We start from the raw sequence: 27,271 nt of genomic DNA on the forward strand, positions 1-27,271 counted from the left end.
TTGTATAAGTGGAAGTAAAATCATTATTCTTAGGCAGCTAGGTCGTTGATAGAGCACCAGCCATGGAGTCAAGAGGACCTGAGTTCAAATGTGACCTCATACACCTGACACAGTGTAATCTTGGGCAAGTCACTTAAACCTGATTGTCTTGGGAAAAAATTTTTTTAATAAGTTAAAAAACAAAAAATAAATCATTATTGTACATTAATGTTTTAGTAAGGGAAAATATGCTGATGAGTAAACCATATTAGAATGATGGACAGGAAAGTGCCTTCTTAACAGAATCATAGATGATCCTCAACCACACTAAGAAAACTAAGGCAAATAATTAAGGTTAATTGCTATCATTAGCATTACAGAAACAATTGTGTCATAGACAAGTAGGGAGAAGCCACACCCACAATGGAAAGGCTACTGGGAAAGCCTTGTAGTTGAGAAGAAATATTGGTAGTATGTAAATGGAACTTGTCCACCCCTTCTATGGTCCTACTCAAGTAAAGACCATCAATGTGGCCCCCAAAAAACAGAATCATGATAAAACAGCTGGTGAACTAATCAAAAGGCTCAGCGATACAATTTGGCTAACTCATACAAGATTGAAGTCCTAAAGGAAACTTATCACTGTAGTTGAGGATCCTGGTCTTCCTTTTCTGGTGTATGAGTTTGAGTTTGTTCCCAGAATGGAAGTGTTAATGTGTGCTTTTTGGAGCATGAAGAACTTTGTTAGGCCTCGCTAGAAGTCTTAAGTTTTCTAGTTGGTCAGACTATAAAGCGGGGAAGGGATTAAGCATTTATATGACACTTACTATATGTCAGCCATGTTGCCAAAAAACTTTTTTTACAAATATTATCTCACTGATAAATTTGGTTCTAGACTACCTTTCTAGAGTTATTTCACATTTCTCTCCCTATATGTTAGAGTTTGTCCCTAAAATTCCCTAGTTTCACTTTATAGAAATTACCTGAAAGGAGGGATTAAGATTCTCCAATTTATCAGCTTTACTCCCTATGATTTATTTTTCCTAATTGATTAAACCATGTCATTCTAGATCATGAAAAATCAGGAAACAGAAATAATTAGGGTTTGGGTATGTATTAAAAGTCTGAGTGTTACATCTACAGGGTATTATCTAATAAATAATTTCACATGTTCTGAAACAGCTATTCTTTTTAACCAAAATTATAACACTGAATAAATATGCATGCTATTTCCATGTAGAACAAATTTTACAAAAACTTTGTTTCTATAAATAATCAAAATACCAAGAATTTTCCCTAATTTTTTGAAATTGCCATTTTAAAGCTCAATTAATTTTCAAATTTGGATGTTTTTATTTGAATTATAAAGAAAATATCTTTAGTATATGCTATTTTTTTGTTTATCAAATCAAACATGTAAAGCATTTTATATACCTTCACTATAAGAATACAAGCTGTTATTTTCTTGAAAAAAAGCTTGAAAAATAAATAATTAGATTACATAAAAGAGAACATTAGAAATTAAAACGAGAAAACCTATGTCCTGTGGAAAACCTCTCAATGTGACATCTTCACAGCCCTTCTTCTCCATCGTACTGATCGAGGGTCATCTTGAAGTACATATTAATCCTGGGGATGGAATGAGCACTCGAAAAGCCACCCTTCATTCAGCCACAGGAACATACAGTGATGGGCAGGAACATTCCATTGTCTTGATCAGGAATAAAAGGTACTAAAAACATACATAAAGAAACACAGGCACACACATTTGTGTAATAATTGTATCATCATTAGATAAAAATGTCCCCATCAGAAGTCACTTAGTTATAATGATTCTTACATTGAAATAATCTTTACATTTATTTTCACAGATGGAAGTATCCAGAGACTTTACTATCTCATGATATGTTGAGGTCTCAGTATATATGATACCATTCTTAGCAACCCATATTCTATGGCTCCTTTAAAAGTGTGACTGCCTTATAATAAACTCCTTTTGGTATTGCAATAGATAAACCGTCTTTTGGTTGGAACCCATGTCAGAATGTCTTTATGCTTAATTGTTCCCTGCCACAAGGTATAATTATATCAAGGTGCCAGGATATTTGTATATACTGCAATAGAGGGTTGTAAAAGAGTAGGAATATTTAGAGTGACCAATTTTCCTAATTTAGTCCCTACACAAGGATGTGTGTGTGTTGAACTGTTTAAAGGATAAAGAGCAAGAAAATATAAAAATCTTTGTTTTTAATACTTAATGTCACTTAAACCTTAAGTATTTTAATCACTAAAGTTTAGTTGTGAAAATTTATGCATCCTCAAGAAGAAATCATACTACCATTTTACTAATACATTGTTTGGTAGTGATTCATACATTGTTTAATAAATTTGTTTTAGTAAACTAATGAAATGGGTCTATCCTTTGTTATTCATTTTTCCATTTAGAAACAGAAAACTCAACTTTTTGCTTATTTCTTTGAATTTTCAGAATCATCACAATTCAAGTAGATGAGGCTAATCACACAGAAATGAGATTTGGGCCATTGGTAGAAACCAGGATTATAAATGTATCTAACCTGTATATAGGTGGAATCCCAGAAGGAGAGGGCATTTCTGTCTTCAGAATGAGAAAATCTTTTCACGGCTGTATAAAAAACTTGATCTTCAACATGGAGTAAGTCTAATATAATCAAGGTTTTCAAAAGAATAACTTGTCCTTATAACATTCTACTCTAATGTGAATATTAGTTATTTATGACCCATTTCTATTGCATAGAAATCCCAAAATTCAAATTCTATGGAACTTTGATACCCCATAATTATGATAGCCCAATTTTGGTATCTGAGAATCATTGAGGTCTTTATAAGTACTTTATTCACAAACAGACTTTGGTATATTATGAAAATTATTCAAATATTCAACTCAATTTTTGAAACTCTGGGAAGTTGACTTCAGATTATTTATGCCACCAAGATTATTTATACCACTTCAGATTATTTACGTCCTTAGAAGAGAATGAAATGGTGGTTTTTGTTTTGTTTTTTTAATTACTGATTCCTTATGATTGCAGAAGAGTCTACAAAGATTAAATTAAAATTTTGGTAAATATTTAGAAGAAAGTAATGTTGAGACCTTGGGCAGCAGGTTTATTGCTCTGTTGAGTTCATCACCAAAATCATAGCTGCAGAAATGGATTGCCCTGTTTAAACTAAGGCAGCTTCCAAGCTTTGTGTACCTATAAGTGGTAAAAATGAGTTATTATTAAGCTTTTACTAAATCTAGGGTTAGGGTTGAAGGTTTGTGATTTGACTCGTGGTTTGGCTAGTTTTTTCTTAAAAGGGATTAAAACCATACTGGAGACTTAATTGGCTTGAGCGACCAAGGCTCAGGACACTGATGTAGCTTCCTGGAGGTATGAGTATAAAAGTCAGACCATAAGGAGGCAGAATTGGCCAACATGGAGGCCGGGAAACTGTGCTCAACTGAGTCAATGCTCCATGTTTGTTTCATATCCTTTCCAAGCTATAGCTCCATAATCCTTCTTTTCTTTTAAAGTATTAGACGGTCAACAAATATCTTATTTCATCTCAGTTCTCAATCTGAAGCACCCAAATAGCCTGAATCAGTCCTGGCCTACAACACATGAATCTTTATAATAATGTCATGATATGTCTCAACTACTTTATAAAAAGATTAAACTAATCAGTAATCATATCGGTTATGTTATCATAGTTTTTATTTTCTTTAAAATATTTGTAAGGTAATTCAGGATCAGAAATTATTCTTTCAGCATATTTTTGTGGCATGGTAGTTTAATTTCTGGAACCCTCTCTGTTGCCTAGGCTTTTGGATTTCACCAGTGCAATTAGTTATGAGCAAGTGGACATGGACAGCTGCCTGCTTTCAGAAAAGCCTCGACCAATAGTGATCCACGAAGAGGACGCTGAGCTTCAGCCAGAGGCTCACCCCTTATCAAGTCCTGTAAGAATAGCTCTGTGTAATCAAACCCTGATTGCTACAATCATAAGCCATGACAGTTCACATGCAATCTGACAAGTTAACAAATATTGGCACAAGAGCACATTCATTTTAACGTAAAAATTAAATATGTCATAATAGCTAATATTGAACAGTCTTTTAAAAAAGTATTGGATTCATATAATCTAATTTGTGGTGAAGATATTTTTGTTGTTATTTAATATTTCTCTTTGGAGGCAGTTAGATGAATCAGTAAATGGAGCAGTGGGCCTGGAGTCAAAAAGACCTGAGTTTAAATCTGACCTCAGACATGTAGTAGCTGTGTGACCCTGGGCAAGTCACTTAAACTCTGCCTTAATCTCCTGGAGAAGGAAATGGGAAATCTCTCCAGTATCTTTGCCAAGAAAACCCCATGGACATTATTGGCGTGCTATGGTCTGTGGGGTCCTGAAGAGTTGGACATAAATGAACAGCAATATTTCTCTTTGGTAACACTTTTTACTTTTTCCTGGACAAAATGGACGCTAACATCATGCTAGTAATACAATACTCAGCTTAAAAATAGTATACTAATATGCTTGAGATCTTTGAGTTCAAAATTACTGCCTTTGGGACCCCTGGTATTGGCTTTTTTTTTTAAAGCAATTGGGGTTAAGTAACTTGCTCAAGGTTACATGGCCAGGTGTTTCTGGGTGGGTGCTAAGTGTCTGAGACTGGGATTCGATCCAGGTCATCCTGACACTGGGGCTGGTGCTCTTATTCACTGAGCCACCTGGCCTCCCCTAAGCAATTGGGGTTAAGTAATTTGCTCAAGGTTACACGGCCAGGTGTTTCTGGGTGGGTGCTAAGTGTCTGAGCCCAGATTCGATTCCAGGTCATCCCAACTCTGGGGCCAGTGCTCTTACTCACCGCGCTACCTGACCGCCCCTCTGGTGTTGCTTTTATCCAGAACTAGAAACAGTAACTATATAGCATCATTCAACTCCTATGGTTAGTGTAGGGATGGTTACAAATGCAATGAATTGGTAAGGACACCAGATTTGGAGTCAGAAAACCTGAAGTTGACTACCAGCTTTTCCATTTAATAACTGTGTCACCTTGGGTAAGTCACATAACCTGAGACTCAGTTTCTTTACTGAGTCTTTACTTTACTCAGTAAAGTAAGTTGGAATAGATTAAAAACTTTCAAGTCTCTTCTTACTGTAGATCTATGATCCTATAAATCTTCAGGGACTCTGTTGACCCATTCTCTCCAGTGGGAAGAGGTTACAGGATTCCTCCAACCCTTTTAGGTTTGTTAATCCATTTGATTGTAAAGTCAATCACGAGCAGCTCTCCTGAGGACTGCTGCTGTAAATAACTTTAAGGATCTAATTGCATAGTACAGTGAACTCTCTATTCAGCAATAAACTAAAGCAAAACATTCAAGAAACTAAAGCACAACATTAACAACAATATAAGACAACAATTTTTTACTAAGGTGGCCACATAATCTTAAACAAAATGTATCCTTCATTCAGTAAGTCACAAACTCATCAGTCAGTACAGAGTACCCAAGTAAAGTCTTCTTTCATCTTAACTCAAGGCTGACTTCCAAACCCCTCAACTCCTCTTCCACAGGCTGACTGCTCCCAGCTCTTGCCTGGATTCACATGACTTTGGTCTAGATTCACACAACTCTTGCCTGGACTCAAAAGTAGGCAGATGTCTGCTCCTGTTTCAAACCTCAGCTTACAGGGACTGCTCCACTCCAAGCTCTTCAAAGTTTCTGTCTCTAGGAAGACAAAGCTTAACAGAGCTACAGCAATATTTACATATATTGTCAGCATTATCATCTCAATTCACTTTCTGTATAAGTAACACAAATCAACAGACAAGGCTTCTGTCTGAGAAATCAAACACAAATCAACAGTAAAGTCCCGGGACTTCTGTAACAGCAGTGAAGTCCTCTTTCAGGACTCCTTTCTAAGCACAACAGACAGGGTGCTTTTGTCTGACAGACCAACAGACAGAATGCCACAGACTACTGACATCACAAACATTCTCTCTCTCAGTTCACAGAAAGTAACCCAAATCAACAGACCACCAAAATCACAAGCATTCTGTCTCTGTTTCCATAAGGTAACACAGATTATCAGAGTGCTGGAATCACAAGCATCCTCCCTCTCAGTTCTGCTTGATCCCAGCTCTGCTTGAGCCTTTTTCTACTCTGCTCCTTCCTGTTCTTCTCTTTTGGCAAGCTGCTCCCACCATGGGCACATGAGGCCTATTAAGGGCAGGGAAGGTCTCCAAATTCCTTTAGGCCTATTAAGACTTTTGACACAATCAAAAGCGAGTCTCAAAGGCACTTGGATAGCTGAAACAAGCAGCAAAGTACTGCTTTTCTTGCCATTACAAGGACTCTCAACCATGTTCCTACCTGACTTTCTCCCTTCCAGTCATATTTCAAACCATACATCAGCAATAGGAGGTCTGGAGCTCTGGTGCCATTGTTGTTACAATTGCATTTTTCTAAATTGACAACAGTTGTGTTAATCTGCAACAGTCAACATCTCCTGAATGCTGCCTGTCTTTGGGGGATGTACCAGTGGACCCTATGCCCTTAGTATGATACTTTTTTACATGAAACACTCTTAAGAGCCAATAAAAATTCTTCGGGAGAATATGGAGAAAGGAATAAAGGTTTATCGGTACAAATTGAAGTTTCCTTTTTCTATGTAAGAAGGAACTGTCCATCAAGCTAAGATTTTATCGCTATGTTTTGACAAATGTGCCTTTTTTCTAGTCCAAACATATTTAAATCTGATTAATTTCATAAAGAAGAAAGAAATAGTATTAATAGACATTTTATTTATACACTAGGGCATAGGTTGTCAAACTACAGCCTGAGGGTCAAATCTGTGCTGCTGGTTTTTTTTGTACAACCCTTGAGTAATGATGGTTTTTGCATTTTTAAATGCAATTAAACTTTTAAATGTATGAACTATTCTTAACTCACCCAGAGCTAGGTGACAGACCCCTGACGTGCAAGGGAATGGTGAGCTCGATGCACGCATTGTAGATGTGTGGACCTCTGAAGTTTTTTTGTTTTTGTCTTTGATTACAGGAGCAGTGTGCAGTGGATGGAGAGCCAGACTATGTCCCCAATGCCCATCAGTTTGGGCTGACTGCAGGCAGTCACTTGGTTTTGCCTTTCGACCAGTCTGCTATCAGAAAGAAGTATGTGTGTTTCAATTCTGTTTTATGGTCCATCCCTTTAGGTTTAACTTATGAGGAGTACTTTGAGGATGTGGGATTTTGGTCATTCCCAAAGAAGCAACTGGTATTCATTTTATTATTGCTTTTAGAGGTAGCTAGGTGGTACAGTGGGTGGAGCTCTGGGACTGGAAACAGGAAGACCTGCATTCAAATCCTGTCTCAGAAACTTACTAGCTATGTGACCTTGAGCAAGTCACTTAACCTTCTCTACCTCAGTTTCTTCAACTGTAAAATAGAAATCATAATAAACATCTACCTCTGAGAGTTATCATAAGGATCAAATCAGATAATATTTATAAAGTGCCTACATAGTAGGTACTTAATAAATGCTTATTTCTTTCCTTTCTTCCTTATTGGGTTCTCTAATGAGATTAATTAATATCAAATGTTGGACTTGGAGTAAGGAATAATAATAAATAATATCAATAGCTAACATTTATTTATTTATTTGTTTGGGGTTTTTTGCTTTTGGAGGGAAGACGATAAGGCAGTTGGGGCTAAGTGACTTGCCCAAGGTCACACGGCTAGTAAGTATTAAGTGTCTGAAGCCATATTTGAACTCAGGTCCTCCTGACTCCGGGGCCAGGGCTCTACTCATTGCACCACCTAGCCGCCACCTATAGCTAACATTTCTATAGCACTTAATATGTAACCATGTTACATATTAATGTAACATGTGAAATGTGCTAACCACTTTACAAATACCTCATTTTGTCCACACCATCACCCTGGGACAGAGGTGATATCATAATCCCTATTGAACAGATGATGAAACTGAGCAAACAGACTTAGAAATCTGTACAGGTTCACATAGCTAGTGAGTAACCGAGACTGGATTTGATTTCAGGTCTTCCTGACCTTAAGCCTAGTGTTCCATCCATTGTACCACCTTGTTGCCCCTAGAGAGACCTGATTTCAGTTCTCTTCAAATCCCAGTATCTGAGACAGAATTTGAACTCAGATCTCTCTTTCTGGTTATAAGTCCAGCACTTTACCCACTTACTCTTCTTACAAAGAGATTAAATTTGCTTTTCTCTATAAACACTAAGCTGTTTTTCCCCCACAAGGCTTTCAGTGCATCTGACTATCCGGACCTTCGCCTCAAGTGGTCTGATTTACTACGTGGCTCATCAGAACCAGGTTGATTATGCAACTCTTCAGCTTCATGGGGGTCAGCTCTATTTCATGTTTGATCTCGGGAAAGGGAGAACAAAAGCCTCCCATCCTGCCTTCCTCAGTGATGGAAAATGGCACACGGTAAGTACCAGGACATCTGGATTCTCTTCTCCAAAGCTCCATTCACTTCCTCAGATAGCCGCTCCCATGTTTTACTTAAACAAAAACAGTTCTCTGACTTGCTATGTCAACAAGCTAAGGAGAAGTAAAGTGTATCCACTCGGTGACTTAAATTTACCAAAACTTTTAGAAAAAACTTTCCTGAAATGGATATCTAAATTTAGCGTTTTTAAAACTGATTTTCAGTTTTATCAAAGCTATATTAGAAGGAATTGATAAGATCCTTGTAAACATATAGCTTTTTAAAAGAAGTACATTTTGTTCAGTTATTACTATAAATGTAGACTTGGAAACTGTATCTCTGTTCTCTTAAGATACAAGATTTATGAGTTAAATAAAAATAGAATGTTTATGATAGCCTGAATGGGGGGAAAAAAAACTTCTATTCTGACTTTTATGCAAAATAGAACCTTGAATTAAGGAAAACATTCGTTTAGAATATATTAATCTGAAAATTGTGATTATTCTGAAAGGGACTGGATTGTCAGTCAGTTAATAAGCATTTATTTAGTACCTACTATGTACCAGGCCTTGGGGTAAATGTTGGGATTACAAAGAAAAGTAAAAGATAGCCCCTGGCCTCAAGGAGCCCCCAGGGTAAGGCCCCCAGGGTAAGGACTGCTTAGAAAGTTCTCATGCTCAGGGAGTTTTCTGGCTTTTTGCTTTTTTTTTCTTCCGGGTAGTGTTGTGCAAAGATTCTGATTATGCAGTCTGACATTCAGCTCCCTACTGTGTTCATTGTGCCAGGGAAGAGATCGTCAGGAGAATTGGGGGAGAGGGCTGCAGTATATAGGTTCTCATAGTCTAATATTAAAAATAATATTATTGGGGCGGCCAGGTGGCTCAGCGAGTAAGAGCACCAGCTCCAGTGTTGGGACGACCTGGAGATCGAATCCCGGGCTCAGACACTCAGCACCACACCCAGAAATAACTGGCCGTGTAACCTTGAGCAAGTTACTTAACCCCGATTGCTTAAAAATAAAAAAAAATAATAATAATAATAATATTATCAAGTGCCACCTTCACTCAGTGGCTGCCACCATCCCTGGATTCCTTTTTTTCTGATTGATAAGGGCCCTGGACCTGGAATCAAGACCTGAGCTCAAATTCAGCCTCAAATACTTACTAGCTGTGTGTCCTTGGGCAAGTCCCTTAATGTCTGTCTTCCTCAGTTTCCTAACCTATAAAATGAGGATCATAACAGAAATTGTCTCCTAGGGTTATTGTGAGGACCAAATAAGATAATATTTATAGAATGCTTACCATAGTGCCTAGCTAGTAGGTGCTGTATAATTGCTAACAATTTTTATTGTATTTTGTTGTTGTTGTGGCTAATGTGCTAGGTGAGGAATGGGAATTAGATGTATTAGCACTTTGAAAAAGTTAACAAATGGCACACAAATGTGTATTGAAATAATATCTTGTTATGCTCTCCCCAACTACCCTCCCAGTTGGTATAGTAAATACAGAAGTAACCAGTATAAGAGAACAGTAAATAGGAAATGGGAATTAAGAAATAGGAACATAGCAGTCACTGTCTCAAAACTGCCTACTAAATTAATTAAATTAAATTAAATTAATTAATCAAAATCGTATTCTGAGACTATGTGCTAAATTTGGGGAAGCCAGGCAGGCTCCGTTATAACTGCCCCTGGGTCCCAGTAATAGCCCCTCAGTCTGTAAGCTACAGATCAGCTCTAAACATGCACAATGTTGTACAAATGTAATAACCCTAACCTGGTACTAATAACTTGGAAAGGATGTTGATATGCTGATGTGCTAACGTTAAGATGGAAGAAGAGTTAGACCACTCCCTCTGTCATAATCTTTTAAGAATGAGGCCCCAAACCCCATCCCTCACGGACTCCTCTACCTGTAATGAGTCCATGCTACCTGAGTGCCCCTAATTCTGATCCACAGTTAGGTCACTTGGTGTTCCCCGTTCCCTTCCCTCTGTCTTTTCCTCATACTCTTGGCCTTCTTCTCCTACCCCATTTCCCTCACTGCCTGCCTCTGTACTCTGTGCCTTATTAAGGTGTAATTGATGCATTCATTACTCCTCACTTGCTGCCTGCCAGTATGATCTTACCCATCGAGTATCCAAAGAAGTGGGCTCATTTTTCCTGACCCCTTTGAGGTCTCTTTCCTTAGGGTATAAACTGAGGAATCCAGGCTGGGACTACTTGTTCATAGCCATATCCCACAATGAACCCACTGAGAGAAAGCAAAGTGACTCAGAGTCATCCCCCCACCTTCCCCTTCCCCCGTAGAGACCTCCCCTCATGGTTGGGTCATAATAGAACAAAATGAAAAGTGGTGTTATCCTTAAGTTTTCTATATCTCTGATTGTTGGGTAGAGTTCCTTTTCTCTAATTTGTTGTAGTTTGCTATTTCTGCGTTGTGTGTGCAGTGAGGAATTATTGCTATTGTCACAAGAAGAAAGAGGTTGTTATGGTTTGCTCAGATTTTATCTAACCTACAGATTTTGTTTAAATTTCAGGTGAAAACAGAGTATATTAAGAGAAAGGGCTTCATCACAATAGATGGACAAGAATCGACGATGGTGACCACCATAGGAGATGGTAACACCTTAGATGTGGAAGGAAAATTTTACCTTGGAGGCCTTCCATTAAATTATAGAGCCAAGAATATTGGAAATGTAAGAAGCCTTCTCTAATCGTGTTAGCACTGTGTCTCAGTTGATCATGTGCTCACTTTGCCCAAGAAGCGAGTCCTCATAACCCAGATCTGGAAGACTCTTTTGAAAATTTTATTTTTCAGTTGCTTTAAATTGTCTCAGAAGGGGCCCAACTTTATAAAAGATGTTTACAAATTGCATGTTCTAACTACACTCTGAATTCTAACCAGCCTTACTAGTTACTAAGACCAAACTGTTGGTTGTTTTGATGGTATTGTAACAATTTGAACAAAACTCAGAAAACAAAGGTCTTTTGCAATCTATACTGGTGATGGCCCCATGCCCTACACATTTCTTTCACAATAAATAGTAGTATTTCACAATAAATACAGAACTCTTTCTAATATATTAGCAACATAAATACTCAACCTTATCTTGAGGTTCTGTACTAATGGGCAGTGCCATATGACAGTTTCATAAGGCTTTTCATCTGCTTCACATACTGTCATATTTCTTTTGGTTCAGATTACCTATGGCATCCCCGCCTGCATTGGGGAGGTGATGATTAACGGCAAACAGCTCGACAAAAGCAACCCGATCTCTGCTTCTTCTGTAAATAAATGCTATACAATGGCACAGGAAGGTACTTTCTTCGAAGGAAGTGGATTTGTTGCACTTGGTAAGTAATATTCTATTCAATTAATCATTTGTTAACCTACTAAGTGCAAAAGGTTATTCTTAATAGTGAGGAAGATGCAAAGATAGACAAAGTGCTTGTGGTCTAGTAGAGGGAAAATATATACAATGAGATGGGTTGATTAGATGAGTGTCCTTCTAGATCTAAAGTCTATGCATGTAAATAACGCAAACCATGACTTAAGTCTTCTTAGAGATCAACTAGTCCAATCCCCTCATTTTAAAGATGAAAAAACTGAGGTCCACCAAAGTTGAGTGATTACTCCACAGCAAAATAGAATGTGATAAGCACATCAGATATTACAAAGTGCTAAGAAAGTTCAGAGAAATAAAAAGGATCAGAAGAAGCTTCATAAAGTAGGGAGCATTTTGAGCTGGGTCTTGAAGGATATGTAGGTAGGATCTCAGTAGGAAGATGGTATATAAAACAATGGCATTAAAGAAAGGAAGTGAAGTGTGTGTCCAGGGAGCAGTCAGTGAGTCAATAAAACATTTATTAAGCACCTACTATGGTAGGCAGCAATACAACTCCTTTTTTGAGCAGTGGAATAACACAGGCTGACCTATACATAGAAAGGTTAATCTGGCCACAGCAAGAAGAATGGATTTGAGGGAGAGTCTCTAGAGAGACTAGGGAGAATTCTACTGAAACTGTCTTAGTGAGAGGAAATGGGGACCTGAATGAATGTGGCAGTAATAGGAATAGAAAAGAGGGAACAGAAGCAAAAGGAATTCTAGAGGTCAAAGTGACAGGACTTTGGTAGCTGATTAAATATGGGAAGAATCAAAGAAAACACTAAATTCTCTAGGCTGTGTAACTAGGGTTGGGGGAGGGAGAATGGTGGATAACTTCTATTAAAAGGAGTCCCAAAGGAAGGGTAGCTGAAATTGATTCATGTCACCCCTCTGTGATTTAAACAGAGTCAATTTGATCTTGCTCAGATTTACATAATGCTTTGTTTCCACTCTTACTTCGAAAGGAGGTATACATTTAATTTTGACTTTCAAAATCCTGATCCACAAAAAGTAGATCTTGTACTTGCAAGCTGCCTAAGAATGCAAATGCCTTAAGGTTAGGCTTCATCACATACTTGTCTTGAAGAAAGTTTTACACATTCTGTATCTCAGTATAAAAATGGGCATTATGTAAATCTTAGTAAAAATCAAATTGACTCTATTTAAATCATGTAGGGGTAACATGAATCTTTTTTTTTTTTTAAGCAAAGTGCTCAAGTATTTCGATATTCAAAACAAGGAACTTATGGGAGGCACCAGACTTTTCCATGGGTGAAGATGAAAGATTCCTTTCTCTAACTCTTATTTCCATATTTGTTATGTTTATAACCAGGATAATTTACAATTAATAAATCTAGAAGCAGTAAGGTAATGAGATTAAATAATGGTATGTTTTCAAAGGTAGCCTAATTGGTGCAGGGCTAGACCTGGAGGCAGGAAGACCTGAATTCAAATCTAGCCTTAGGTATTTACTAACTGTGTGACCCTGGGCAAGTCACTTAACCTCTCTCTCTCTCTCTCTCTCTCTGTCTCTCTCTCTTTCTCCCTCAGTTTCCTCATCTGTAAAATGGGGGTGATAATAGCACCTATCTGCCAGGATTGTCGTGAAGATAAAATGAGATGATGTTTGTAAAGTACAAACCTTAAGGTGCTATATAAATGCTAGCTATTATTGTTGCTGTTGTGATAGTGTAAACAATAGAGTACTTAAAAACACCCTGACATTCAGAAAAACAAACCAAGCCATCTCTTTGTTCACTGAACTGTCTTGCGCATTCTACATTCCTCACATCCTATTCCATCATAGCTTTTACATTTGTTTTCTAGTCAAAGAGGGCTACAAAGTTCGATCAGATGTCAATATCACACTAGAGTTTCGGACCACTGCGATGAATGGTGTTCTCCTTGGAATTAGTAGTGCCAAAGTGGATGCTATTGGAATAGAGATGGTAAATGGCAAGGTAGGTACTTGTTTTCATTATGGTGGTTTTATTCTAATAACAGTAACAGGGTAGTTGAGTAATAGCAAGAGCACACAGAGCCAATTTTGATTGTCTTTACTCTTGAAGGGGAAAAAATTGGTTAATTCTAAATAATAATCTAAAAAATTCTTTGCATTTCATTTAAAATGAAAAAAACCCCCACACATATTCCCCTGTTTCTGACTTGATGGTACTGTTAGAAGCCCAAGTTGGCTCTTTGGTAGAGGGAAGGGCACCACAGTTTACTACAAAAGATCCAGGATAAATAAAAAGTGAATGGCATTGAAAAAAGTAGAGCATTCTAAATACAAGAGTACCAAAAAAGCCTAGAAACCAATTCCTCCTGCAATCACTAGATATCCTTGCCAAACAGAAATTAAAGCAGCCACTGGACTGATTTAAAAATATCATTGTAAAATCTTATAGAAAATGGTGAAAAAATTATGGTTTTAAAATAGCAAAGAGCAAGGGAAGGAAAAACAGATTACCTGAAAACTTGGACAGAGAGTCAATAAAGTCATATCATCTGGAGAACATTTAAGGATAACACTGGAGGGAGGATAACAGACGAAAAAAAAGAAATGATCTTCAAAGATTTCTATAGCAAGTCATTTTCTCCATCAATGATAATGTTTCGACTCAAAATTTTTTTTTAAAGCAATTGGGGCTAAGTAACTTGCTCAAGGTTACATGGCCAGTTATTTCTGGGTGTGGTGCTGAGTATCTGAGCCCGGATTCTATCCCAGGTCATCCCAACACTGGAGCCAGTGCTCTTACTCGCTGTGCTACCTGGCCACCCCAAGACTCTTAACATTTTAATTGCCAAAATATTACATGAGGAAGTAGAAAAGGCACTAAGGAAAACCAAAAAAGATAGCATGTGCATCTGGAGTACAACAAATACAAACAGAGGATGTCTGTGCTAGAGGAGACAATCTTGAGGGATTCCTTTTTAAATATTTGGAAAGGTAAGGTATAGTATAGAAAAAAAAACTAAGAAAAAAGTGATAGAATATCCTTAACAACTAATCTATATGCCTATACCTCCATCTATATAAAATGAGAATTATCTACATATATTTCAAGAACATTCTGTAGGTATGAAAAGTAAAAGTAAAATTTTTATAAACTATTTAGTTTATTTCCACTTCTTGATAACCACAAAAAGTGTTTCTACAAATATTTTGGTGTGAGGCATTTCTTTTCTTTTTTTCCTTTTTGGAGGGGGAAGGCAGGGCAATTGGGGTTAAGTGACTTGCCCAAGGTCACACAGCTAGTAAGTGTTATGTGTGTGAGGTCAGATTTGAACTCAGGTCCTCCTGACTCCAAGGCCATTGTTCTATTCACTGTGCCACCTAGCCACCTTATGTGAGGCTTTTCTTACCAATCAATTCCTTGAGTATGAACATTTCAGTCACTTTAGTTGCCTAATTGCAGATTGTTTTCTGAAATAGTTGTACTGATTAACAACTCAACCAACAAAGCACTAGTGCATCGAATCTTACCCCAATCCCTTCAGCATTGACTTGCTCCCATCTTTTGTCATTTTTACAAATTTTCTGAGCATGAGGTGAAACCTCAAGTTTGTTTTGATTTACATTTCACTTATTAGTGATTTGAAACATTCTTCCATATGGTTGCTAACAGTTTCCAATTCTTCTTTTAAGAGCTGTTTGTTCAAATCTCAGACTACTTATCTATTGGGGAATGACTTTGATTTCGACATACATATATAAGATACACACATAAATGTGTGTAAATATATGTTAATTATTTATATCTCTTGGATAACCAATCTTTATATGAGAAAATGGACACATTTTTCTTATTCAATTACTTCCCTTCTTATGCTAGATGAATTAGTTTTATTTGTACACACCTATCTTTTTCAAAATTGGCATTCTTCTGATGATGCTCACTGACCGCACAAGTCATAAGATTCAAGTCCTCAAAAATTTCATATTAGTAGAACAGAAGTCAAATTTGTCTTCTTTATTGAACTCTGACTTTGCTCATTACTCATACCTCATATTTTTGGGAAATGGACATTTGAGGCCATGGATCTTATTGTTAGTTCCAATTTTGGACTTCGTCTCTGGTGTATTTCTGGAATTCCTACTGTTTTCCTTTCCCTATAGCTGGAATTCACTCTGCTAGATAGATATAACTGATTTCTCAGCTACATCATCTCCTTGTTTTACAGTTTAAAACTGTATTGGATTGGATTTGCAAGGCTTTAGGAAAACTCACACTTCCTGTCCTAATTCACTGTTTTTTGGTCAAGCCGGAGGCAATGTGTTTTTTCTTGCCTGACAAATGAAATTCTTGAAAAGGAAATGGGTGAAGACTGGCATACATTTATTACCATGGTATGTTTTAGGCTGTAAGATATTAGTTGGAAGGAAACAAGTTTCTGCCTCTCTCATTAGAATGTAAGTTCCTTGAGAGTAAGAATCATTTTGTTCCTGGTATTTGTATCCCCAGAACCTAGTACAGTGCCTGGCAAGTAATATAGTTGGCAAGAAATCAATACTGTTTAGTGATTTGCCTTTTTGTGGTAATTATCAAGACCTCATAGGGAATTGTAAAGATGGGTCCCCCAGACCTAGAAATGACTTTTCACGCTGGAAATAAAGACTTTAGAGTTAGAAGAGTTTGTTAGAACTTGCAAATTCTGTTCGCTTTTAAACAGAAGTCCCATTTCACTGGTAGCTTGCTTTTGTTGAAGCAAGTTCTACAATTTATTTTGTACATAAAATAAACTTACCTAAGATTCATAAGCAGAGGAATACCACTAACAAGCCAGGCTGCATCTCCACGGGGGTTGCTCCCCAAGATGGTGCTTGTGGGTGCTGTGCTGGAAGCATTTCTATTCCCAAGGCTCTTTTCTTCATGGTCCTGGGATGTCTCCATCGGGATCTGAGGGAAGACGGTGGTCAAGGTGGAGGTGCTAGTTTGACTTTCCTGGTACTTGCTATTTCCCATCTCCTGAGTCTTGCTGAGTTTGTAAGTTCACATAAATAGTAGGGGTAAAATTTGAACTATTTCCATTTTAGAGAGTAACATCTCTACTGTTGTTTATAAATAGTGTGAACGCTTATTACAATAATGCATATTTGCCAAATCTTGATAAAGAAAGACAGTTGATTTAATCTTAGATTTGAAAAGCAAATATTGTTACTGTTTTAAATGAATAAAATGAAATAGTTAAACCTGTAAAATAAGATAATTAAAGTAGTTTTTGTTATGGAGTGAAAGAATGTAATCTTACCTAAAATCAGAACTTACTTTATAAATTTGACATATAGGATAAACAATGTGGTTTTTTTTCACATTGTATGTTATAATTATCTAGAAAGGGGCAAATTTTGCTCCATGTTACAATGCTGCTTGAATAATAGCAACAGGATAGCAACCGTGATAGCTCACATTCACAGAAGACTTTATGGCCACAAAGATATTTTGTATACATGAATTCATCTGATCTCCACAACTACCCTACATGTACTAACATTCTCATTATAGAAATGAAGAACATGAAGCTTAGAGAGATTAAGAGGTTTATCTGACATTGTACAACTAGTAAGGACCTACTTCCAGAGAAAACTCATATTTCTAAACCTCCCAATAACTAGAAGAGTTTTCAGTAACCTATTCATAAGCCTTTGGTGTCAGCAGAGTCTGTGAGTACTGAGGGAAAAAGGAAGAATGCAATTCACTATAATTCACCATAAGCATCTCCTTTATACAAAGCATCTTGCTAAGTGCCGTGGATATAAAGTCGGTAACATCAGAAACTGCATTGTATATTCCGTTTTTGAGATACAATATGTGCAAAGATAAGTTAATACAAAGAAAAGAAAAAAGTTTGGAGATGGAGAGGAAGAGAATATGAAGGGAAGTGGCAGAAGGAAAGATAGTAGAAGAAAAAGAAAAGGGAAAGATCAGAGTGGAACAATAGAGAGAAAAAAGATAACTGGCCATTCTGGCGGTAGTATGATGTTAGAACAACACCAGAAATGGCCTCTGCTCCTACTCAGAAAATGAACTGATTTGGTCTAAAGGAACAGTTGGCAGAGGCACTTTACTAGGTATCATCTCTTCATTCGATCAACCTACCTTCACCTTCTTTAAGCTTTTCAGCTCAGGTTCTGATCTTCATGAAGTTGGAGGTCAAACTCCAATCATTCTTCTGTACATATTGTGAATTTCCCAATTGCATATCCCCAAGGACAATTTATTTCTAAGAATTTGATCTGAAAAGCAATATTTGTAGTATTCAGTTCAGATGAAGTCCTCATACATAAACTTGAGGGTCCCATTTTAGGCTAAAAAATTCACACAAGAGATGATCCAGAACAGGATGCATTAGCTCCTCTCTGGATCCACACAGCCAGGTAATCTCAATCATTTTCAGAGCAACTTCAAGCAACTTCTGCCTGCAAAGAACTGGCAAGACCTGATTACTGTCACACACTCTGGGGTTGGGAATCTTTTTCATAACATGACCATTGTCTTTTTTTTTAATTTGGAGAGGGCACAGAAGTAGATTCCTTTTACAAGTAATTTTTCATGACTGAATATTTTATTTCAAATATAGTTTTCCTCTTCAGTAGAGGATTATGATTTTATCTACTCTCAGCTGCTAGGCGGCACAGTGGATAGAGCATTGAGCGTAGAACCAGGATCTTGGGATCTTCCTGAGTTCAAATGTGGCCTCAGATACTTATTAACTGTGGGACTGTAGGCAAATCTGTTTGCCTTAGCTCCTCCTCTGTAAAATGAGCTAGAAAAGGAAATGGTAAACCACTCCAGTATTCTTGCCCAAAAAAAACCCTAATGGGGTCATGGAGAGTCAGATATGATTGAACAACAACAAAGTCATTTGCCCCAATTTTCACTTATCTCTTGATTGTTTACTCAGATTTCATTCCATGTCAACAATGGAGCGGGTAGGATTACAGCTACATATGAACCCAAATCTGCAAGAAGCCTTTGTGATGGAAAGTGGCACAAGCTTCAAGCCCACAAGAGCAAACACCGGATTGTTTTAATTGTTGATGGAAATGCCATTCCTGCTGAAAGCCCACACACTCAGTCCACATCTGCAGACACCAACAACCCCATCTATGTTGGGGGATATCCTGGTATGTATGGCCTTTATTATCATCTTTATATTAAAAACTACACACACACACACACACACACACACACACACACACACATTTATATTATTGCATGAGAAGCCAATAGAAATTAGCTCATTATTAAAGACTCATGTATTATGGTGCCTACATCAATTATTAGGTTTCATGAAATTTAATAATGGATGCCATTCCAGTTATGTTGGGGATTTAAGTGTTTAAAAAAACAGCCAGTCTCATTTTAGGGATGGAAAGGATCCTAGATTATTTTATAATAAACATGAGCAGTGTAGGTTCCTCTTTTGAAAACCATCTTTATATGCAAAGGCTATTGTCCAAAATCTCCAGTATTCCATATGCTATAAATTGTTGGTTTTAGTCATTTCTTAACAGAGAGATTATTTATGGCACAACATCATCTGAAAGAGATAGCATCAAAATATTTCGCATGGTGATTTAGATATCTTTTCCTCTGTGTCTTCATCAGTTTCTATAGAGGGAACAGCCTCTTATACACATCTCCAAAAGTCATCTTTAGATGCTGATCCTGAGTATGTAATCCTCCTGGAAATTGTCAATTATTTCTAATTTTCACATAAATTCAGTCATCTAGACAAAGCCTGCTTGGGTCCAGCAGCCTCTCTACAATGTTGATGACTTGTTGATGGCTCATTTATTTAGCCATATTTCAAATCTGACTCCCTTCCTTTTAAAGAATGCTCTGTCCAGTTTTTTGTATGAAGCCTTCTGAATTGACCAAGTGCTACTGACTAATGTTACCACACGGAAAACAATTATTTTTCTTTTTTTTTTTGGAGGGGGAAGACAGGGAAATTGGGGTTAAGTGACATGCCCAAGGTCACATGGCTAGTATGTGTTAAGTGTCTGAGGCCAGATTTGAACTCAGGTCCTCCTGACTCCAGGGCCAGTGCTCTATTCACTGAGCCACCTAGCCACCTCTACACTGAAAACATTTTTTTTTTTAATTTCAAGGTTAAAAGTTATAGAAAATAGCTTTGTCTGGAGTTGTGTAATTGGGACATTCAGATATAAATTCTACTTTCACAACAGATTCCTCTTTCTATGATTTGTTTCTGAAAAATGACTAAAGTACACAGGTGTAGGAGGAAGAATTTCAAATAGTATATACTAATAAATAAACCATTAGGTAGCTTTGAAAGTAAGTATTATTTGACATAAAGTGAACCAGTTAATTCAGCTTACATTGCATGGTAGTCAAAAGAGGGATTAAACAGGAGTCACGTCCCAACTCTACCACTGGAAATTACTGAATCTCATAGTTGGAAGGAACACAGAGATTATCTAGTTCAACTTATATTTTAATAGGAATCTTCTCAAAATTTCTAATGAGGGTATCATCTTTTTTTTATGTTTGATTAGGTTTGTAGAACTTTTTTTTCTTCTTTATTCCTGTTTTTGTTTGTTTTGTTTTTGCTTTTTGAAGGGGGGAGGGCAGGGCAATTGGGGTTAAGTGACTTGCCCAAGGTCACATGGCTAGTATGTGTTAAGTGTCTGAGGCTGGATTTGAACTCAGGTCCTCCTGAGACCAGGGCCAGTGCTCTATTCCCTGTGCCACCTAGCTGCCCCAGCGGTATCATCTTGAAGATCTCCAGGGATGAGAAACTACTTTCTAAAGAAGGCCATTCTACTTTTGGACAATTAGGATGTTCTTCATTACATCTAACCTACATCTGCCTAATACCCAGGGCTCCTAGTTCTACACCATGTGGACAAGAAGAACAGGACTGATCCTTTTTATTCCCTGTCAGTTATTTGAAGACACTATCATGCCATCCTGCTCTTAGCCTAAGTCTACTCAAGGCTAAACGTCATTAGTTCCTTCAGCCCATTCTCGTAGGACATAGTTTCAAATGCCTTTGCCATCCTAATTGCCTTCCTTTAGTCACCATCTTGCTTTTCAGTTTTTTACCTAAAAGATGGCAGCCTGAGCTGACTACAGAGTTTGGTATGGTCTGATTATAGATGAAAAAATAGAACCATTACTAGGAGATCACAATGGAATTTTTTGGTGGTTCTTCACACTATAGATTTACATTCATTCTATAGTTCACAAAATCCTCAGGTCTTTTTCATATGTGTAAACAATTGTCTAACCGGGCCTCCCCCGTTCTTTTGTACAGTTGATTTGTTTTCATCCTAAATATAGGACTATACATTTCACAGATCACAAAACCTAAGTATGAAGGGGACTCAGAGACCATCAAGTTCGGAGCTTCTTAAGCTTTTCCCATTCTCGACCACTTCAGCACTTCTTAAACTGTGGGTCATGACTCCATATGGGGTTATGTTCTAGTCCAGCCCTTCCTTCAAAATACTGGGGAGAAACATCATTTTGAAAATCACTAAACTGTTGAAAAATAAAGCACCACAAATCATTCCCAATATATGAACAAATGAATAAATAAACAAATAGATACATAAACAAAATATTTTGAAGGTATCTCCATAACGTTGTCACCAATAAGTGGTCATTCGGCTTTTGCTTATGGACTTCAAGTGAGTGGGGAACTCATTGCCACTCAAGTTAGCCCACTCCACTCCTGGTTGACTCTGATTGTTAAGTTTTTATTTCTAATAAGCCTAAATCTGCCTCTTTGTACCTTACACCTTTTGTTCCTAGTTCTGTTCTCTGGGGCCGAGCAGAACAAGTTCCTAATTCCTCTTCCACATGACAGCTCTTCAAATACTTGAAGACAGCTATGATTTTTTCTTATTAGATTTAGCCCATCATTCTAGCCTATTGAGATCTTTTTGGATCCCATTCATTCCTAGAAAATGTTAGTTCTTCCAACTTTCCATTACTTCACAAATTTAATGAGCATGTCATCTCTTGTCTTCATCTAATTATCAATAACACCTGCTAGATGTGTGACCTTGGGCAGCCCATATCCCCCCTTCGTGCTTGACAACCTTGTCTTTTTTTTAAGGCATCCTAGTGTGGGGGATGGGCTTCTTCCCATAGAGACCTTGGTTCAGTCCTACCTCACAATAGCTATAAGACCAAGGGGAAGTCTCTTCTGAGTCTCAGTTTCCTTTTTCTGTAAAGTGGGGATAATAATACAAAGTGATTCCTATTTTATAGGTTTTTGGGGGAGCCTCAAATAAGAGAATCTATATAAAGTTTTTTTTTTTCCAAACCTCAAAGTGCTATGTTCTTCTTGTTCTTCCTTCAGGCCTTATGTCAGGTAATTCCTTCCTTAAGCCTTTTCTGATCCTTCCAGTTGCTGGTTGTTTGTCTCCCGCCCTTTCTTTCTCTCCCTTCCTTCTTCCTCAAATTAGTGAGGGTTTGTTTATATGTGGATGCATTCTATCTCCTCAATGATAACAATAATTAGCATTTATGTAGCCTTTTAAAGTTTGTAAAGTGATTTACAAATGTCTCATTTGACCCTCACAACTCTGAGAGCTCAGTGTTATTGTTATCCCAATTTTATAGATGATAAAGAACATAAAATTTATATAACATTTTTTAATTGTCAGGTGCTATGCCAACCATTTTATAGTTCTTATCTCATTTGATCCTTACAACTATTTTATATATTACTATATAATAATATAAGTTATTATTATCCCAGTTTTACAGATGAAGAAACTGAGGTAAACATATAACTAGCAAATATGTGAGATGGGATTCAAATTCAGGTCTTCCTGACTCTGGATCCAGCCTGTTAGCCACTGTACCACCTAACTGCCAGCAGAAAATAAGCTGCTTTATGTATAATCTATATCAAATTGCTTGCCTTCTCAATGCTGGGGATGTGGGAGAGGGAGGGAAAATAATTTAGAACTCAATTCTAAAACAAATGTTAAAAATTATGTGGTGGGAGGTTATCAAGGTAGAACGTCATTTTTTAAAAAAAAGACTGCTTGAAGGCAAGGACCATTTGGATACTGGCTTTTTATGCACAGCACCTTTCACATAGTAGGTATCTAATAAATGTCTGTTGAATTGAATTAAATTTGTGGCTCAGTTTTTCCATCTGTTAAATGAGGAGGGTGACTTTTATGGAACCTTACGGCTTTAAAATTCCCAGTCATTTTTAAGTTAATTGCATCTTTCAGAGAGTATAATTTTCTTAAGTGACAAAAGCTGGACTTTGGGAGTTGGGTTGGTAAGAGTTGAGGGAACAGGGGCAGCTAGGTGGCGCAGTGAGTAGAGCACCAGCCCTGGAATCAGAAGGACCTCAGTTCAAATCTGGCCTCAGACACTTAACACAAAAACTAGCCTTGTGACCTTGGGCAAGTCACTTAACCCCAATTGCCCTGCCCTCCCTGCTCCAAAAAAAAAAAAGAGTTGGGGGACCAAAGCAAATACTCCTCCAACCTGATACCCCCACTTCCAGAGTGAGGAAATGGATAACCGTATAGGACTCACATTCCTCAGCAGGGCCTGCCTGCCTGCTGCTGAGGGCATGGTTCCCACTGGACCACACTCCTTGGAAAGATGTAGCTTTGGTGGTGTAGCGGCAAGCACCCCAAGCGTCCTCAGGGTTGCTTCCACCACAGGTTCTTAGATCTGCTTTGTTAAAGGAAAGCAACTCAAAATGGGTTAACAAGCTTACTTTAATCAGTCAGACATATATCATTTACCTTATTCAGGGGAAAAGGTCAGCACCCTGAACTTCAAAGTATACAGGCAGAATTATCAAGACAAACAGATCTAGTAGACAGATTTCAAACTGTCCAACCATTACATCCATACCCAGTCAACATCTGGGTTTTTCAAAGCCGGGGGGGGGGCCCCTCTGGACAACGGCTTCCCAGAATCTATATCAAATCACAGAACACTTCTCAAAGTGAGCCCCCAAAACAAAGCCTCACATCAGGGCTTATATAGCCTTCTCCTGGCTCAGAGAATGTAACAACCTTTTGGACCCACTGGCCAATCAAAAAGTATCTACCGAAAAACAAGCCTCCCACCCCAGGCTCCAGGTGCACTTTAGCCTAGGGGCAGGGAAGATCTTTAAAATTTACATTCTCATTACAGGTGGCTAAATTCTCTCCTCCCTTTTCTTCCATCTCCCAAGAATGGAGATTCCCCAAGGGAGCTGGCTCTGGTCCTGAGTACCTATTAGCCTCTTATAATAAGAGATAATAAACACTAGGACCCATGCTAGATACATGCTTCTGCCTCCTTTATTAGTAGCAATGGTTTCTTCAAGTTGGGAGAGACATGATAGGTTGGTGGTGGGACCTTTGATTCCAAAGCAATCACTACCACTTCAGGCACCCACTCCTCCATGGGGTATTCCTTATCTTCCTACTGAGAGAGCTCTTCTGGAGAATTCCTTGAGATTAAATAACTGCTAACACTCAGGCTACAGCTTCTTAAGGGGACCTTTCCCCAGGGGGAAGGACCTTGTGCCTATATGGGGAATCTTCTTCCTTGAGGGGAAATGGAATATGCTGGAACTAGTTTGTATAGGCTCTCAAGACCTGATTGTTAAATTTCCAGTGTGAGCATTTACTCCTTGGAAATCAGCATTAAATCAGTCTAAATTAAGTGATGGAGAAGCTGGTAATGATGCAGATTATACTTAAAAGTAGGTTGTAGCTACATTTTCCAGAGCTGGTTGTTAAACATTGACTAGCAAGCACGCACACGCGCGCACACACACACACACACACACACACACACACACACACACACACACACACTTTGGCAGGAATAAATTGTTCACAAGCATAACTTAGTAATGGGCTTAGACCTTCGGGAATTATGTTCCTAAGCACAGACAGGACTTTTCTTGGAAAACATAAGCACTGCCAGTTTCCATAAATCTCCTCTGAGAATGAAAGTACATACGAGTACCTCCTAAGTCCACCACCTTTACCAGACCGATTTCAAAACTCAACAACAAGGTAGCCTATTATGCCCATGCTGATTTGTACTGCATTAAAAATGTTCCAAGCAGCTGTTAAAATTGATGCTGTAAACTGCCGTGTTGATAGGTATTTTGAAACCTCATGTGTCATTTGCACAGTAGCAAGCTGGTTCTCTTGGGTGAATAAACATAATTCTAGGTATAAATTGGGCATTTGGGGGAAGTGAAATAACTTGCATTCTACCAAATTCAAATCATAACATGAAAGATAAAAAGAAATTGCTAAAGCACTAAATCAGCAACTATGATTAAAAAGCATTAGGTGTGTGTTTATGTTGAATGTTTATGTGTGGCATTCTAGATGTCTTTTCCTCTTTTGTACCGAGATTGGGCAGCCTGTACATTCTGCATTATTCCTGTCAAAAGAAGGGCATCTGATGATAGACATGAAACTATATCATTACATATTGCTAGGCTGTCCTGGGCCTTGTTCTCTTATACTATCTACTTGTCCTCCCTCAGTGATTTCATCATCTCCCTTGGGTTCAGTTATTCGTGTTATTTCTTTCACATAGTCTCTGACCTGGTGAAATTGATCTGCTAGCTGTTAAATCTATACAACATTGCACAGATAGTCTCTCAGGTCTTATGGAATACTTAACTTCCTAAAAGCTCAGCTCAGGTGCCGCTTTCCTATACAAGTCCTCTCCTCTGCTATCGCTTTGACACATGACTCCTTTATTTTGACTCTGATAGCATTTGCTTGTCTGTGTACATGTGTATCTCAAGGCAGCATCTTACAAGCAGAGTCACAGGAACGGAGCTGAATTCTGGCCCTGCCACTACTACCTGTAAGACCTTGGATAAGTTTCTGGTCCTTAGTAGCTGCCTTGGGAGTTGAACTGGATGACTTTGAAGGTCCTTCTCAATCCTGTAGAATGCTTCTCAATCCATTAGAATTAAACCTTTTTAAGGACAGGGAGAAATAATTATTTTTGATCCTCTATTGCTAATAGTGTCTTTCACAAAGGAAATAAACCTTCACTGAATAAAATGAGTTGTTAGACCAAAAGCATTGTTATATTCCTTATATGTTGCATATTAGGGGCTCTCTTAACTAAGCCAAATCTGTCTCCATCAAATTACAACTTCAGTTCTGAGAGAAGCTCTTTGTCCCCTAAGCCATGGTCTTTAAATGAGAATATATTTCTGTATAGATTATTAACAATAATAATAACTAACATTTATTAGTAACACCTTAAAATTTACAAAGCACTTTACATAAATGATCTCATTGGACATATCTAAAGGTAAGGAGAGACATAATTTAAACCATGGCATCCAGCCATTCTTAGCTTTCATAACATTCATTTTCAGAACTCCCAAAGCCTTATGTTGCTACTAAAGGAGGCAGTGAGTATGGGGGGGAGGGGGCAGTGTTGTGTTAAGATTTGGATGTATAGGGGTGGTTAGGTGGCACAGTGAATAGAGCACCAGCCCTGGAGTCAGGAGGATCTGACAAATCCAGCATTTACTTAACATTTACTAATGGTATGACCTTGGGCAAGTCACTTAACCCCAATTGCCCTGCCTTCCCCCCTCCAAAAAGCAGGGGGAAAAAAGATTTGTATGTACAAATCACTTGTCTTGTGATTGTTTTTATTTTGTATCATTTTCAGTTTTCTGTGTTAGTCATTTCAGTAAAACTTGACAAGCTTTTGTGTCCTCTTCTTTATTTTAAACAGCTGATACAAAGCAAAACTGTCTGACCAGCCGCACCTCCTTCCGGGGCTGTATGAGAAAGCTCACGTTGATTAAGGGTCAGCAAGTGGAAGCCATTGACTTCAGCAAAGCCTTTGACCTCCGTGGAGTCTTCCCTCATTCCTGCCCTGGGACTGAGCTCTAATTTCCAAGAAAAAATATCTGGTCGAGGAACATTTTGTTATATTTCAATTTTAGACAAATGTAACTGTGAACTCTTGGTTCATTTTACTTTCCAACTCAGGTCAAGCATTTCCAGGGAGAAGTTTCATATTTGTGTTTAAAACGAAAATCGCTTGTACAACAGACACCTCTACTAAGTTGTCTCGAATGTTTATAGAATTAATTGGGTCTCTAAACAAAGTTTGCTTAATCACTGTTTACAGTAAGTTTTTTCCCCTACTGATTACTTGACAGTATTACATTTTCTTGTATATTGGGTCTTAAAAACAATAAATGAAACAACACAATGTATAATAAAGGCAAAATGAAATGTGAATGCTTTCATTTTTCATAAATCCCAAGTTTCTGTCAAGGGAAAATTGCCAATATCATTGAAATTCCAGCAGAGGGCAGAAGATGGCTGCAATATAATCTTGAATAGACACCCCTCCCCCATTCCTCCCGCACGTGCGCGTACGCACCCCCCTCCAACC

General features: G+C 37.9%; 1 protein-coding gene across 1 annotated transcript in view; it reads left to right on the forward strand.

Moving 5' to 3' along the window:
• Window positions 1-27,089, forward strand: part of LAMA1 (laminin subunit alpha 1) — a 200,534-nt gene extending 173,445 nt beyond the window's left edge. Inside the window, exons 54-63 of the mRNA XM_069099665.1 lie at window positions 1,557-1,708; window positions 2,468-2,653; window positions 3,823-3,961; window positions 7,065-7,177; window positions 8,284-8,473; window positions 11,013-11,171; window positions 11,676-11,829; window positions 13,689-13,822; window positions 18,768-18,990; window positions 26,600-27,089. Of these exons, the coding sequence (XP_068955766.1) occupies window positions 1,557-1,708; window positions 2,468-2,653; window positions 3,823-3,961; window positions 7,065-7,177; window positions 8,284-8,473; window positions 11,013-11,171; window positions 11,676-11,829; window positions 13,689-13,822; window positions 18,768-18,990; window positions 26,600-26,760 (1,611 nt within the window). The 3' untranslated portion in view covers window positions 26,761-27,089. The remainder of the gene's footprint in view (window positions 1-1,556; window positions 1,709-2,467; window positions 2,654-3,822; window positions 3,962-7,064; window positions 7,178-8,283; window positions 8,474-11,012; window positions 11,172-11,675; window positions 11,830-13,688; window positions 13,823-18,767; window positions 18,991-26,599) is intronic.
• Window positions 27,090-27,271: the final 182 nt, after the last annotated feature.

This window comes from Petaurus breviceps, unplaced genomic scaffold, assembly GCF_028583685.1.
Source record: "Petaurus breviceps papuanus isolate PSGF00001 unplaced genomic scaffold, PetGlider_PUasm1.0 38, whole genome shotgun sequence".
Taxonomy (NCBI): Eukaryota; Metazoa; Chordata; class Mammalia; order Diprotodontia; family Petauridae; genus Petaurus; species Petaurus breviceps.